This window comes from Pantherophis guttatus, chromosome 3, assembly GCF_059756535.1.
Source record: "Pantherophis guttatus breed Tessera chromosome 3, ASM5975653v1, whole genome shotgun sequence".
Lineage (NCBI taxonomy): Eukaryota > Metazoa > Chordata > Lepidosauria > Squamata > Colubridae > Pantherophis > Pantherophis guttatus.
This window is the reverse complement of record NC_142065.1, coordinates 146,898,120-146,915,493: the sequence shown is the minus strand read 5'-3', so window position 1 is coordinate 146,915,493 and position 17,374 is coordinate 146,898,120. Positions and strand designations below refer to the sequence as shown.

Below are 17,374 nucleotides of genomic sequence, written 5' to 3'. Positions count from 1 at the left end.
CTGAGCTTCCTGTGCCGAAATCCAAAATGGGACTTTTAAATATACTCTTCTTCTAATCTTTTCCCAAGTGTACCCAAGAGTCCTACGTAAATAGTGATCGTCAAAGTGTCTGGGGCGGCCGGACGCTCCCGGCCATAAAAAATAGTGCCAGCCATGTTGAAGACCGGCTCCCTCAAATGCCAAAAGTCATTTTTTTTTTATAACTTTGGTGCTAAACAAATGGTTGTAAGTTGAGAATTACCTGTAGAGTTTGGATACGGGAGTTATGTCCAAAATTACAATTAGGCCAATCTGCTGATCTTCATTTATAAGACCAGAATGGCAGCCGTTATATTCTACCTCACCTTTAGACAAAAAGATACATCATTGAAAGTCTTAATACAAAGCTGAAGTCAACAATATTAGCTTCAACAATTTTCTCATTGAAAAGGAAAATGTCAACCAAATACTATTTCTCCCACGTTCCTAGTGAAACATCAAATATTCAACTTTTAAATGTTCAAGATTTTTTTCCTCCCCTCTCTCTCTCGGTTAAATTTGGATAGAAAGAATATTGGCTAGTTGTTTGTCTGTAGCAATCAAGCAGCACATGAAAGCTAGAAGGACATGCGATGCAAATTCTTTTTTTGTGTGTGTGCAGTTCTTGTGAAATAAGAGCACTGGAGTTTCACCACTGAGGTAAATGAGGACCTAAAACATAACCCCTGACAAAAATCCATCACAGAAGGGAAAAACAAAGCCTTCAAAATTCTTGTGAGGCTTTCTGAAGTGTGTGTACAGGTTTCAGTTTCCTTCTACCTTTTCTTTCCCGAGAAATAGGAAATACGAAATGAAAAGCCTTCTTTAACTGCTATTAAATTGTGTTCGATCCAAACAACATTTTGTCATCATAACAAGCTAAACCAACTACAAGGACATTTGTGTCTGTCTTCCTATCAGATTGAAATGGCTATCATGCAATTAAAAGCAGGGCACCCCTCTTTTAATTAACAGCACTGTGAAATATTCAGCATTTTGAACCTGTTCCAGCCTGCCTCTTATCACTGAATTACTGCCCTAATGTGTTTTTTTGCTGAAGGATGGATTTCATGAAAGGGCTCCTGGATGCTGTTCTGGCATTTTGAGCTCTCTTGTCAGCTCTTGTGAACTGAGATCTTCACTGTCTTCAGTGCCTCTGACATGACTGATATGCACCATTTCTTGACTAGTCTGTCTCAGCAGATTTAAGAGGCCACATTTGGCCTATGAATTGATGAGTGGACTTTTTTTGATTAACTTAATGATAGAGATGTCGGATGACACCAGAGCTGTCTTCTTGGCATTTACTTCAGGTTATTCAGGCATGTTAGATATCAACCGTCCTGCCTCTTAACAAACTTGCCTTCTGAATTATTCAGTAATGAATGGACATATCATTTAGGAGAAGCGAAAACTCCGCCCCCCCCAATCCTGGCTTGCATGGAAGCTTGAAAACATATGGGTTGGTTTAATGAATAGCAGAGAGATAGTATTGGGCTTGACTGAGATCTGAACCAATTCTTTTGAATCATTTTTGAAATATATACAGCTCTAATACCATACTTTTTTTTTACATATGTATTTACTGTATATCTACATTTTTAGGGTTAGGAAATCCAGTAGTTCCTGGCAGGCTCCACAGAATCAGTACAGATAGTCCTCTACTTGTAACCATTTGTTTAGTGATCATTCAAAGTTACTGTACAATGGCACTGAAAAAGTGACTTATGATCATTTTTCACACTTATGATCACTGCAGTATTCCCATGATCACGTGATCAAAATTTGGATGATTGGCAACTCGCATGTATTGACGGTTGCAGTGTCCCGGGGTTATGTGATCAACCTTTTGTGACCTTCTGACAAGCAATGGGGCAGCCAGATTCACTTAACAACTGTGTTACCAACTTAACAACTGCAGTGATTCATTTAACAACTGTGGCAAGAAAGGCCATAAAATAGGGCAAAAGTCACTTAATAACTGTCTTGCTTAATAATATAAATTTTGAGAGTCAGTTATGGTCATAAGGAGGACTACCTGTATGTAGCAAATCTTCCTCTTTACCGCTTCCCGAAATCTCTGCAGGTCTTGTTGCCATGATGGCTCCAAATCTGCTCGTGACTTCACCATCCCCAGAGCCTTCTTGTTGCCCTGGCATGCTCCTAAAATGAATTCTGTGCCTTTCCTTCCTCTTATCAGAGTAAATAAAGAAAGGGGAAATGGTTAAATTCACCACATGACACACTTTAAGAATTGGGAAAGATGGAGACTTCACTACAGATGCTGTATTCTATAGGTGATAGGATTATTTTACTTTTGTAATAATTGGGTGATAGCTAAGCTGTTCCTTAGGAATGAATAATTAACCCAAGGATCTCTGTCTCGAAAGGTGGTTGTCTATGAATACTTCTGGGAAGACCATGCCAAGCAGCCCCAAATCTCCTGCAGCGGTGTCCATCCACAAGATGCAAATTTGAAATTTGCAGGAAACTCCAGAGGCGTCACCATTCATGTAATGATATATACAGTTCATCTTGGGGGTTTCCAAGAACTATACAGGCACTTCCTAAGACTGCCCGGTGGGACTATTGTTGAGGTAAGGACAAGCACTCTCGTTTCATACAATGAAATTTTAACTGAAAAAAATGTTTGCAAAGATGGGCTGATCCAAAAACCATTCGCTGCCTGAGAAAAAAACAACAGTTGGTCCTCCAACCAACCAAGCTGAAGGCAGGTAGGCCCCGATGTCCGACTAGTTGCGTAATAACTGTTTGAAGTTAGGATGGATCTCACCAGGGGTACTTATGACCCGGTTCCAAAGTTCTGACAGCCACCTCCCCGCTGTGGTCACATTACTACATGTAAGGAACTTGGCAGCCAATCTACATTTACAGGCATTTGCAGTGACTCATGGTCAGGTGACCTCATTTCAGTGGTGGGTTGCCCCCGGTTTGCACCGGTTCTATAGAACCGGTAGTAAAACTGGCGGGAGACTCCGCTCACCGACCCCGACATCATCAAAACGCTTCTGCGCATGTGCAGAAGCTTCTGCGCTTGCACAGAAGAGCGCACGCGCGGCCCCGCTGCAAACCGGTAATAAAGGTAAGTAGAACCCACCCCTGCCTCATTTTATGATGTTTCTGTGGAAAATCACATTTACTTTTGGGTTTTGAAAAAGACTAGCTCATAGTGAACAATTAGTTTGCTTAAGGACTGCGATGTTCACTTAATGACCACCACAAAAAAAGCTTGCAAAATTGTCACGACAACCTGCTTTACGACTGTCCCAATTTATGACTGTAATGAGCAAGCTCCATTATGGTCATAAGTCAAGGACTACCTGTAGTAGCCTCAGCAAGCCATGATCTCTTCTATTTCCAGGCATTTTTTTTTTTAAAGGAGAAACAAAATAAATAATTAATCATTTTCTCTGACTTTATAATAAATCAAATCTTGTCTCTGAGGCAATGAACTAGTTGCCTATTGTTAAGGCTTGCCTCTTTCTTTTCTTTAGGGCAGGGAAACTTCTGGAAACCCAAAGAAATGGGAAAGAGTGAAACAAAAACAATAATCAAAACTTTCTAACTATCCAGGCCCTTGGATTCCAGTAAACCTCCTTAATCTCTTGGTTAGGCATTTGTAGTTGCTGGCTCATGAATCAACCCTTGTATTTTTAAATTGGAACTAGGAAATAACTAAATACAAAAATGACCAATGCCAATCTCAGTTTTATTCCATATCCTGCTTATCTCACTATAAGAGGATCCCCAGATTTTCAGCTTTTTTTTTTAAAGCTTGTCTCTAACCTTTCTTCCAAGAAATAAGAGACAATGTAGAGTCATACACTATTTTGTATGTCTTTTTTTGACAATGAAGTAATAGAGATATGTAAAGCATTTCATATTAATGTGTCTTAAAAGGCTGTTTTGATTTCAAAATGGAAGTCTCTTGAACTTGAAGTGGGGACTTCTCAGCTTGAAGCTGTTCTTGAATGAGTCAGTTCTTGAGCAGTTCTATTGGGAAAAATTCTGACAAATCAGAACAGCTACATCAAACTTAAAAACATTCCAAAAGAAAAACAATTGACACACAACTATGAACAAAGGAAGCTGGAGAACGATTTTTATTTTCCCTAGTAGAAAGTATTTATTGGCCCCATAAAAGCAATTACATAAGCCAGGCTTCTGGTGCCATTATGATTGCATAGCTGTGCTGGGATACAGACAGGAAGGGCTTGTAATGTTTTCAATTTAGATTTTTTTTCTTTTTTTAAAGAGAGCTATTTTTCTGCCACTTAGTTATGGAAGACTACATGTTGTAGAGAAGAGAAGTGGTTGAAAGACTATGAGTTATATCAGCACCAAAAACTAGTTTGGTAGGTTATTCATTGGTGCAGGAAGAACTGCATAATCCAATTTCTTGGCTGGATTAAATGCAGTGGGAGGAATTTAAAATTTAATTGCAGTAGAAATATAATTATAAATGAATTGTAGTAAGTTTCATATATGTGATTGTAATAATTGGAATATCTTTAATTGTAATAATGGAATTCATCTAAAGCATTTGAAATTATATTATATTGTGAAAAGGGATTAATGGATTATTTACTCTAAGAGGAGAAGGGAAAGGGAAAAGATGAAAATTGACTTTGTTTACTGTTTATTATGAAGAGATTAAGACAGCAATATTTGAAATTATTTTTTAAGAGGGAGAAATATTACTGATCATGATTATTGTTTATTATGAAGAGGTGTAGATTGTATATGTATTTGAAAAGGAATGGAAAATTGGATGTTATATACTTAAGTGAATTGCAGTAATATATCTGATTGTATATTTGGATAAGCTGATAAAGGAAAGAAATGGAAAAGAGGGAAGGAAATGGGTTACATATGTCAAATTGTATGAATATTAATATCTATAATTGTAATAGGAATCTAGGGAAAATATTTGAAATTATATTATATTGTGAAAAGGAGCAATGGGAAAATATTTGAATAAGATGATTTAGAGTTAGGGTTAGGTTTTAGAAAAATGATTGACTTTAAATTAAAGGGTTTCAATCTGAAAAAAGTAATGGGGGGGAAGAAAAATTGATCAAGATTAGAGATTAGGGCGAATGGTAATATTGTTAATATACCAGAAGAAACAGAAGGAAAATAAAACAAAAAATTAAAGAGAAAGAATATTATGGCAAAAAGTGAAATATATAAATTGTTTTGGAGAAAACTAAAAGCTATACAAATTTTGACTTGGCCAATACTCTGTTCAGAAAAAAATGTATTGTCTTTTTGTTTGTATGTGTATTTGTTTTGAAAAAAAAAGCTTTTTATAAAAAGAAATAAGAAATGTAGTGGATTAAAACTTGTGATGCAGAGGTGGTATTCAGCAGGTTTTGATCAGTTCTGGAGAACTGGTAGCAGAATTTTTTTTTTTTTTATTGCAAAAGTTTTACAATTACATTTTCACCCCTTTTTTCACCCCCCCACCTCCCTCCCCAAACTTCCCGTCCTCCCTAACCCTCCCTAACCCTCCCCCCCAGACTTCCCTATTATGTACTCATAACTAATAACACTGATATATAAACCTGAACCCATCCCTCCCCCTATATAATTTTTCCTCTTTGTCTCTTTACATTAAGATATTTCTAATACATTATTTTCAAATAAAAGCTATTTGATACTTTCTAGTTTGGTATTTGTTCTGAACATATTCTATCCACCTTTTCCATTCCCATTCATAAGTCTCTTGTGAACAATCTTTTAAATATGCTGAGATCTTCGCCATCTCTGCAAAACTTGCCATCTTCAAAGTCCATTCCTCGATAGTAGGCAAAACTTCATTCTTCCAATATTTACCTATCAACAATCTTGCTGCTGTTATCATATACAATATTAGTTTTATTTCACCCCGTGTAAAACCCTTAACTATACCCAATAAAAACAATTGTGGAGAAAATTGAATTTTTTTCTTCAAAACATTCTGCATGACCCACCATATTTTTATCCAAAAAGCCTTAACTTTCCTACAGGTCCACCAAACATGATAATACGTAGCATCCAAACATTCGCATCTCCAACATTTTGGCTGAACATTAGGGTACATACATGACAACTTTTTAGGATCTAAATGCCATCTATAAAACATTTTATAAAAATTTTCCCTCAGATTCTGCGACTGTGTAAATTTAACATTCTGAACCCAAATTTTTTCCCATGTTTCCAACATCACTGGTTCTTCAAAATTTTGTGCCCACTTGATCATACAATCTTTAACTAATTCAGTTTCTGAATCCCTTTCTAGCAAAACATTATAAAGCCTTTTAATATGCATTGGACCTTTCTCTCTTATATGTCTAACCAATTCTTCCTCATGCAACATAATACCAGTTTTTTGGTCCTCTTTCCATCTCAATTGTAATTGATTATATTGTAACCAGGTTAAATTAATCCCTTCGTCCAACAGTGTCTGCAATGTCTTCAGCTGCCATCTGCCCGCATCTGTAAAAAGAACCTCTTTGTATAAAAACCCCCCGAGTGACATTATATTTGTATTCCACAAGGTATGACCAAGATCCAGCCATAGCGGTATTTTATAATCCCATTTGAGTCGGTGCTTCTTCCAAACTCTCATCAAAGAGTCTCTAAGTATATGACTTTTAAATACTTTATCAACTTTGTCATCATAAAATAGGTAAGCATGCCATCCAAATTCAAGATCAAAACTTTCTGCATTCAATATTCCAGCCTTTTTACTTCCAAACCAATCACTTGTTAAAGTTAAAGCTGCTGCATGATAATATAACTGTAGGTTTGGAAGTTTAAGGCCTCCTCTTTCTGGAACATCTTGCATAATTTTCAATTTCACTCTCGGCTTTTTCTCGTTCCAGACAAACTTATTAAGTCCAGTTTGCCAAACTTTCAGTTGTTTATCACTTTTAAGCACCGGAATCATTTGAAACAAAAACAGAAATCTTGGCAAAATGTTCATCTTAACTGCTGCTATTCTTCCAAGTAAAGACAGTTGCAGCTTTTTCCAAGTCTCCATGTCTTTCTGGACCTCTCGCCACAACACCTCATAGTTATTTTGAAACAATTTCATGTTTGATTCTGCAACCTGAACTCCAAGATATTTTACCTTAGGTACAATTTCGAAACCTGCCCTCCTTTCAAGCTCATGTTTACAATCTTGTGTCATATTTTTGACTATCATTTTAGTCTTTTTTGAATTCAGTCTAAAACCTGAAACTCTACCATAGTCTTGTATAATGTCGTTCATCAGGATTGTTGATTCCATTGGTTGTGATAGGGTAACCACCAGATCATCTGCAAATGCCTTTATTCTATAATCCTCTTGCCTTATCATTATGCCTTTCAAAATTTTAGAGTCCCGTATTGTATTTAGCAAGACTTCCAATGTTAAAATAAATAAAAGTGGGGACAACGGACATCCCTGTCTTGTTCCTTTTTCAATTTTAAACTCTGTCGTCAAACTTCCATTAATAATAATCTGTGCTTTTTGCTCTTGATAAATTGCTGAGATCGCCTGTATAAATTGGTCCCCAAAGCCCATCTTTTTTAAAGTCTTTAGTAGAAAATTCCAATCCACTCTATCAAAGGCCTTCTCCGCATCCAAAAAAACCAGCACTGCAGAAATCTGTTTATTCTTATCAAGATATTCCAATAAGTCTATTACTTGCCTTACATTGTCCTTCATATATCTGCCCTCAATAAATCCCGCTTGGTCCGCATGAATCACCTTTTGGATTACTGGCATCAACCTGTTGGCTAATACCTTCGCATAAATTTTATAGTCTGTGTTCAAAAGAGATATTGGTCTGTAGTTCTCTGGTTTTTTAGGACCAACTTGTTCTTTTGGTATCAAAGATATATAAGCAGTTGTACAAGATGGGGGTATTTTACCCCCTTGTTGAATATTGCAAAATAAATCTCTAAGTTGTCCCACCATTTCAGCTTGTAAAGTTTTGTAATACACTGCAGTCAAACCATCCGTGCCAGGAGCTTTGGCTGTTTTTAGCTGTTTTATTGCTGCTGTTATCTCCTCCTCTGTTATAGGATAATTCATTCTTTCCTTTTGTTGATCAGTAATTTTTGTAACTCTCTTATCCTTTAAATATTTTTCTATAAGTCCATTCTGCACCTCTTCTTTGGCATATAGTTTAGTATAATAATCCACAAAAGCTTCTTTAATTAGTTTTTGTTGAAAGATTTCTTTCCCTCCAATATCAATACTATCAATAGTCCGTATACTTTGTTTTTTCCTCAGTGTGTAAGCCAACCATCTGCCCGGTTTGTTAGCGTTGCAAAATGTATTATGCTTCGCGTATTGTAAGCTTGTTGCAACTTGTTCCGCCATAAGCATTTGAAATTGGTCTTTCAAAAGTTTTATAGCACTTCGTATTCTTTCATCTGTTGGGTTTTTAATAAGTAACTGTTCTTTATTCTTTATTTCCATTTCCAACTCAGATCTTTTCTTTTGTCGGAACAGTCTATGTTTAGAATTCATGTAGATAAGTACCCCTCTCATATAAGCTTTACTTGCGTCCCAAACAATTTCAATTGGGGTACCTTTATTCAAATTTATTTCAAAAAAATCTTTCAAATGTTTTTAAGTTCTATTGTATTTTTTTCATATCTAAACAAGTTCTCATTTAATCTCCAAGAACGTCTCTCAACCTTATCCATCTCAATTTCTATCCATACAGGGCTATGGTCAGTCAGAGTTCTTGGAAAAATCTTTGTTCTTTTTGTCTTAACAAATAGATCATTTGACAACAGGATAAAATCAATCCTAGAAAAGGATCTATGTCTATCAGAAAAGAAAGTGTAATCCAATTCATTTGGATTATGTATTCTCCAAACATCTTTTAATTCCATATCTTCTTTCATATCAAAAAAAGTCTGTGGTAGTCTAATTCTAGACTTTGCCAAGCTCTTTTTATCTAGTTTAGAATCAATTACTCCATTCCAGTCTCCCATAATTAAAATAGATCTGTAGTCCCATTGCAATATTTTAGTATGTAACATCTTATAAAAATAATCCTGTTGTTGGTTGGGAGCATAAATTCCAATCAAAAGAATTTGGCCATTTGCTGTGAGCAATTCAATTGCTACAAACCTACCATCTTGATCTGCTTCTATAACTTTCGTTGTTAATTTTTTATTTACATAAATAACTACACCATTCTTTTTCTGCGAAGTTGAAGATATATAATGTGCTCCTAGTTTTGAGTTTATCAAATATTTTTGATCTTGAGTTGTGATATGCGTTTCTTGTAAACATATTATATCATTATTAAATTGTTTCAAATATGTAAATAATTTCTTCCTTTTCTGTGCTGAATTCAACCCATTGACATTCCAAGATAGACACTTAAAGGTCATCAGCCTCTTTCTGGAGCGCAGAGCAAAATATTTGAAGTTCATCCAAGAGCTTCGATCTCGCTCCTCCCATAGCTCCACTCTCTTGTACGGTACTCTTAACTGCCTTCTTGTCTTGTCTTTCCTGTTGTTGTTGTTGCTTTTGTTTAAGTAGCTTGGATTGAGCTCTAGTTATACGTTGATCTTTAACTTCAGTCAACTGAATCAAATCCAAAATTGGAGAAGAATCCAACAAGGGCTCACTCAGAAAACCTCCTTCTGCACCTTGCACGTTTTCTAATTCCTGCTTAGACTGTTCTTTCAATTGCCTCTCTTCACTCTCCTTAATCTCCAAAACTGTAGATGTACGTGGAGATGGTGTTCTTTCCTTAAGAATAGTACTGTAAAAGTGTTGTGCCTTCTCCACGGTATTCAACCGATATCCTTCTCCCTTATATCTAAAAATTATCCCAGCTGGTGCGTCCCACCGGAAGGGTATCTGTAAATTTTTCAATTCCTTAACAAGAAAACCAAATTCTTTTCTAGCTTTCAGCATTTTAGGAGGTAATTCTTTAAAAATTTCAAGTCGTGAGCCCCCCACTTGTACAGAAGTGTGAAAAGATTTTTGCAGGATATCATTTCTAATTTCTCTCTCAGTAAAGTATATGACCACATCTCTAGGCAGTTGTCTTTGTCTGGCCACCCAAGAGTTCACTCTGTAAATTTTATCTATTTTATGAAATACCAAATCAGGATTAGCTTGTAAAATCTTAGCCAAGGCTTCAGAGCAAACCTGTCTCAAGTCCTGTCTCTCCTCCTCTCGAATTCCCCGAAGCCGTATGGCAAATTCCATCGCCCGGAATTGTATCATAACAATCTCATCTTCAATTCTCTGCATTTTATTGTCAACTTCATCAATTTTATAATCATTGTCTTTCATCTTAACATTAACTTCTGATTTGAATTCTTCAACTTTAAAATCAACTTTCCCAATAAATTCTGCCAGGCCAGACGCCACTTCTGATATTTTTTTGGTCACCTTATTTTGATTCTGTTTCACCATGTCTTTAACTTCATTAATTTCCTGCATAAATTCCTGATGTGATTTTTGAAGTTTATCATCTATCTCCTGTTGAGATTTTTGAAATTTGTCATCCAGAGTTTTAGAAATAAATTCTTTTAAATCTCCCACATCAAATTCTTTTTTCTGAGTTTGTAGCTGTTGAGCAGGGGGAAGTTGCGTTTGATGTTTGTGTGTGGGGGATCCCCCCCCTAATGCCTTCCCTTCCTGCTTCTTTGAAGCCATCCTGGCTCGTGATCTAGTTTTTCTAAAGAGGGAAGTTCCTTTTCCTTTCCCTCCTGCACAAAGACTTCTAAAAAAGTCCCCCAGATTTGATCAAATAAGGGTTAAAATAAAGCAAAGTCCAATATTGAAAAGGGAAAAAATTTCCCAGTTGTTTCTCTTATAACAAGCAAGGCAGCTTAGTAGCAACTTGGAAACTTTGTAACAAAACAAAGTAACTTCACCAATCCACACTCGCTGGCTCGTTAACTCTGAAGCTAGGCGCCATGTTTTTTCAAAGCACTTTCACTCACTCGCATTTTCTCAGATTGAAAAGTCAACAAAGTGCTAATACTTGCGTTTCCAAATTTCAGGATTCAGGTAGTTTCGCTGTTTATTAAAACTGGTTCTTTCGCTTTAAGTTTCCTGCAGCCGGCTTGTTCTGCAAAAGCAGAATCGTCCCACGTCGCCCGGAGTTCCAGCAGGTTGGGAGGGAGCCACGCCTGTTCTCTCCCCAGAAACTTCCCTGGGGGGTTACAGGGGCTCAACCTGTGCCCTGCGATCTCTCCTTCTTCAATCCTGTGGATTTAGAAGTTTTCAAGCCGCTTCTTCGTCTCGAAGCGGCTCTACAGGCGGCGGGGCTGGCGGAGCTTCAAAGAGCGCCGCCGTCGCCGAAGACAAGGAAACCGGAAGTCCCGGTAGCAGAAATTTTGAGTCATTCGGAGAACCGGTAAATACCACCTCTAACTGGCCCTGCCCCCATCTATTCTCTGCCTTCTGAGTCCCAGCTGATTGGGAGAAAATGGGCATTTTGAAGTAACCTTCCCCTGAGTGGGGTGGGAATGGAGATTTTGCAGTATCCTTTTCCTGCCACGCCCACCAAGCCACACCCACCAAGCCACGCCCAGAACCGGTAGTAAAAAAATTTGAATCCCACCACTGTTGTGATGTAAATAACAGCAGTGTTTTTAAAAGGCTGCATTTTTTCTGTTCATTGTTTTCCAATGAGGGGCCTGTTCTTGTCTTTTGGAGCACTGGGTATATTTTTCTGTTAAATATTCTGTGGTGAAAATATCTCAGTGTCTTGACTTACATAAAAAGCGACAGAGACTGGAGGCTGAGTCAAGTAGCATTGCAGGCTAGTTTGAGAAAGCCATGGAAAGTTTTGTATTAGTTTTGTATCTTTCAAAATGTCATCATTTCTTTGACTGATCAGGAAAAGCTCCATCATCATCTGGATTAAGTATTCCATGGGGGATTATTTGTATTTAACATGTATGTGCTGCTTGAATCAACAGAAACTTCTCCTAAATGGATATCCTATTCTCTTTTTTCCCTCTCTACTGGAGGGAGGGAGGTTAGTAGTTTATTACTTTGCAAAGCCATTTACATCCATCCATACACTGTGAATGAAGCTCCAGCTCTTTTCTCTGTCTTGAAAGTGAATAAACTCATCAAGGGCTTATTTTGAATGCAAGATCAGATACAGTATGCTGAGTGACACTTAAAAAGAATGAAACGGTAATGGTAGCTTATTTTCTGAAACGGTCTTGACACTAATGCTAAATTATAGCTTGGACTCATCCAGCATTTTTACCTTTATAGGGTAAGGCTTTTTACATATTTAACATAATTCTAGGAAAGATATACTGGCATTTTGTATCAAGATGCGTATACTATAACCAAAGGGCACATCTATTCCCCAGCAGAACACTTTCTTCAATGTTATTGCCATTTGGTGTCATTTTCTAACAAATATAAAATGCGATTGGTAAACAAACTAGATTTTAGATTTAAGCTGACAGCTGTTCCTTCAGAAGCAATATTTAGATATTTAATCTCAGAAGCAATGAATATTTTGTGTCTCTTTGAGGAAAAACTGCTTTTATCAAATGAAGAGCTATTTGTTTTTCTCCCCTGGAATAATAGCGTGTAAAACAGCTCTCAGTTAGGTACTTGTTTACAGCTACTGATGATCTTTGAAAAATAAGATCATTATCTAATATTTTATTTTGGAGAGGGAAAAAAAATAACCTAGCAACTTCATGCTGTTTAGATTTGAAGCTCAATGTTTAGAATTGAAGCTCTGTTTCTGATTAACTAAATGCCTGGTGAGAAACTGTTTCGCTGAAATTGGGCACATACAAAGCGAGCTTGGTTTTGTCAATAATGTGCTCAGATGCAATAGATCAGTGGTTTCAGGCCCATAGATGAAACATCACTAGTTCGTGCATTTTAAAAGAAGCATGAAGACTTCTAATAGATTCTAAATCAGTGAGTAATAACAATGATTAGATAACCTCTCATGTAGCTAATTCAATTGCAGCTGAACTGCTGAAAAATTCCCAAAGAGGAATTCCAAAACAATTCCAAACTGTTTCAAGCTAAAGTTGCAAATATCAATGAAAACTGTCAGATATATCTCAAGAATTCTGACCGTAAGGGAAAAAAGCAGATAGAAAATCTTCCATTCTTTGAGAAGCATTATCCTAATATTTTCAATGCACTACACAAACATAGAATCATAATAACAGAATAAAAGTGAAGAGATTCCCATTGATGAGAAGGTGATTAGGAAAATATTAGAATGTGCAGAAATGAACAGATTAACATTAGCAATTAAGGAAAAAGAACCAACTGAATATTATATGATATGGGAAGTATTTTATCAATGGTTGGAGAATAAAACAGGAGTTTGGAAATGAAGAAGGCTAAAAATTAGTAGAAAATGCATTAAGATAGAGATATAAATAAGATGAAAATTGTTAGTACATGTATGATGAGAATAATAATGCTTAATGTTAATATGGTATTATCTCTAGAAGATATTAAGAAGAAAATGAAGAGCTTTACAATGTTTAATTGTTTAATATATTATAACTTTAAGTTTAGAGAAATAATGTTAATGTGAATGTGAATGATGTTGCAAATGGTGAAAGAAGTTGCACAGAGACGCTTGTACCCAGCCGACACACTGCTTAAGGAAAGATGGAATGTTTATATCTTTGTAATTGAAAAATAAAAAACTTTTTATAAAAAAATCAATAACAGAATAGCAGAGTTGGAAGGGACCTTGGATGTCTTCTAGTCCAACACAGGAAACCTGTATGTATGTATGTATGTATGTATGCAAAAATATTTTAGCAAAAATATCTGGAATGTCAGTGAAGAGATACAGAAAACTGGGAAAGCGCTACAGATTCTATGCAGTAAATTCCCATGCACAGAACATTTGATTGGGCTATGCCTGGACCATAATGTAGATATTTTAAATATTTGGGGAAATGAAGATATGGGGGAAATTGATAGGTGAATGGAATTGTGGTGTATTCATATGCTACTCTGGCAGGCTGTTCTTCCTGCAGAGACCATCTCAGTAAGGAAGAGATGCATAAGCAAGTATGGTGGTGGGAGCAGTGTTTGAGGGAGGCAGGAAAGAGAAGGAAGAGAAGGTTGAGAATATGGGCCAGGTGGACTTACCACTCCATGGGAAGGAAAGAGGCAATGATGCCCGCAAGCTTTACATTAGTCACCTCAGAAAATCACTCAAGGATCCCTTTGAATTTTGTTTCATCTTGAGCCAGGAAGCACTGCACTTTGGCCAATCTAGATTGTTAAAAATACAGATTAATTTATGAAGGTAGGGTAGCTTCTCTATTGCATGTTATAAATAACATTATGGATTTTTAAAAATGGTTTTGCGTCATTTGAGCAAGGAACCTTGCACAAGCTTGAAATTTCAGCTTGCTACGTCTGTCCCACAGATACCATCAGATTAGATTTTGTGTCTGATTTCATTCTCCTTCCAAATGTATGCCCTCAATCATGAGTTTAAGCAATATTTTAAGCATATAAATCTTTGTAATTTTCTTTAGCATACGGTATTGCTGTTTTAAAAATTTATTTTTTTAAAAAAATCATAAAACGTCAAAGATAGTTCCAAAGCAATATTAATTCAATTTACTTAAATGAAAACATAACCTTTTCAAAAAGTACCTTCCAGCTACACAGATTGACAAACTGCATCAATTATAATTTTGCTTACTTTTATAATTATACCGTGAAGTGAACTTTTGGGAGAAGTTGATTAATTATAAAAGGTTACTGCCATTGAGTCATTGTTAGAAACAATGACTTGGCCTTCAATTAATTTAATATGCAGGCTACGTCCAATACCTTTGCAGATTTGAGATATATTGAGACATGCTACAATTTATTATATGTCAGTTTTTACAAACATTACAAAACTGATGTTTGTAACAGCACATCTAAACATTGTGGTAATATCCATTAAACTGGAATATGTAAATCAGTATCAGCATAGTTTAAAACCTCTGCTGAACTCATTAATTTCAATGGAAAATTGAATGTGGAAGTTATTCATTCCTTTATTTACAAAGATTTGTATGTCATATAGTCACCACACTTTTGGTGGCTTACAGACTAATATATTGAACTATTTCCATTGAAATCAGCACAGCTTCAAAATACTTATGTTTATTTGTATTATTTCCATCTTTTCGATATTTAAGATTGGGAACTAGAGGATAAAAAAAGATAGTCTGAGAGTATAAATTATAAGCCAAAATTGTAAACCAATCCATAAACAACTGATCCAAATTAATAAACTTGCATTCCAGCTTCATCAATATGTTTCAGAGTTTCTTCACCCCAAGGATGAGTGGATGGTAGGAAGGTGATCCCAGCCAGCTACATTAATAACAGTGGTTTGTGAGTCCTGCGTATTACTCAGTTCAGGTGCCCTTTGGATATGTGGTACTTCAAGAGCCAGAACCTCTAAACCTCTAAATCAGCCAGCTTGGAATTCTGGGAGTTGAAGTCCACAGGTTGTAAAAGGGCCACAGTTGCCCACCCCTGCTCTAAATATTTAGGGAAGAAGACTGCTGTGGAGCCTGGAAAATGACATGGATGATGCAGCTTCAGGAGTATTGGATTGGGAAGCTTTTGGTTTAGAACCTGGGTGTCCAACCTTGGGAACTTTAAGACCCCTGGACTTCAACTCCCAGAATTCCCCAGCCAGCAATGCTAGCTTGGGAATTTTGGGAGCTGAAGTCCATGAGTCTTAAAGTTTCCAAGGTTGGACATCCTTGGTTTAGAACAGGGGCGTCAAACTCATTGTCATGGTGGTAACACATAAGGTAACCCATGGGCCACGAGTTTGACAGCCCTGGTTTAGAATGTAAAAATATGAAAAGATTTTTTTTCTCTATTTCTTTAATTTTTGTAATGGATTTTTTTTGGGAGAATTTGCCATGGCTTGCCCATATCACCAGTAACTTCTTCCTGTTCTTATCTGGCCACATGAGCTGACTGGCCACTTCCATGGGAAGAACTTTCCCATTAGCTTCGTCTTGAGATCCACATAAACTCTCTTCCCAGTAGGTCTTATAGATAATCATCCACATGTAACATGGCAGTGGATCAGATCACATTTTAGTTGTGAAACCAGAATAATTTTGTTCAGATCTTCAAGATCTTCAAAACCGAGTCATATATATTTTCATGAATTTTTTTTCCTTCCTACCTGCCAATTATCCTATGAAAAGAAAAAGATTGACCCTACGATTTCTTTCTATTATATTTAATTTTCCCGTGGAAGCAAAGGTGGGTGTGACTAGACCCTCTTCGTGTATTTAAGCCTTCAATTGCGAGTGTATATATTAATTCCAGCTCTCTTTGATCTGACATAATAGTTCTCTGAAATAGCCCACAGTAAGTCACTCTGAATCTTGTATTTTCTAGACATTTGGAGATGTCAGTGGAATCAACTTTGCATGCAATGAAGTCACTGCAGACTTTGAGGAGCACAGAAGTGGAATGGACCCTCTGCTGGAAGCTTCTTCTTCAGGGAAATAAGAAAGAAGATGGGAAGGTATTAGTTCAGTGGCTGGAAATGACTAAAACTGTCAAGCAGAATGAGCCTTATAATTAAAAGAATTCAGCAAAAAAAAAAACCCCAAAAACATTATTCAACCCTCTTCCCGGAGCCCTCATTTCTTCACCCTGATTGTTGAGTAATGTTTGGGGAAACTAACAGAAGAAGTGTTTGCAGAACAATTTGTTTTCTACCTATAAAACAGAAATGGTTGCTTCCGCCTTATGCACGCTTATCTGGGAATAAGTCTATTGATTGCAGTGATTTATGTCCAAGTTGAAATCTTGAGCACTTCTATTAAAAGAATACAATAAGATGAGCTGGACTCTTTCTATGTCCTGGTAATCTTGCCATAGGAAAAGGGGGGATATTCTGTTACAGTGGACTTTAAATGGCATTTCTAGGAAAGCTTTTGTGTGTGTGTGTGTGTGTGTGTGTGTGTGTGTGTGTGTGTGTGTGTATGAGTGGGTTAGTGGGTGGGTATGTTTTTGTCCGTGTCCTTTATAGAATCTTCATTGTGTCCTCCCTGCCCCCGATGTGCATTCTTTGAACATTCAAGCAGAACTCAGGCATGCATCACTAACGTGAGCAGAAGAGATATTTTTGGAATTTAAGGCTGCAGTTATTTTGTTGCCTGGATCAATGGGCCAAATGAAGCGTTTTCCTGCCCTGCATTCCATGTAAGCAAAACTAATTACAAGTTCAATGAACTCTTAAATTTTTTTAATCTATTTTTTCATATTTAAGAACCGGCCATATACCTGAGAGAAGGACTCCAAATGTATAAATGTGGATGG

At 36.6% G+C, this 17,374-nt stretch overlaps 1 protein-coding gene across 1 annotated transcript in view; it reads left to right on the top strand.

The window, feature by feature from the left end:
- LOC117672473 (uncharacterized) overlaps positions 1-16,896 on the top strand; it is a 201,825-nt gene extending 184,929 nt beyond the window's left edge. Inside the window, exons 15-16 of the mRNA XM_087890311.1 lie at positions 2,409-2,615; positions 16,445-16,896. Of these exons, the coding sequence (XP_087746437.1) occupies positions 2,409-2,615; positions 16,445-16,558 (321 nt within the window). The 3' untranslated portion in view covers positions 16,559-16,896. The remainder of the gene's footprint in view (positions 1-2,408; positions 2,616-16,444) is intronic.
- The last annotated feature ends 478 nt before the right edge of the window (positions 16,897-17,374 follow it).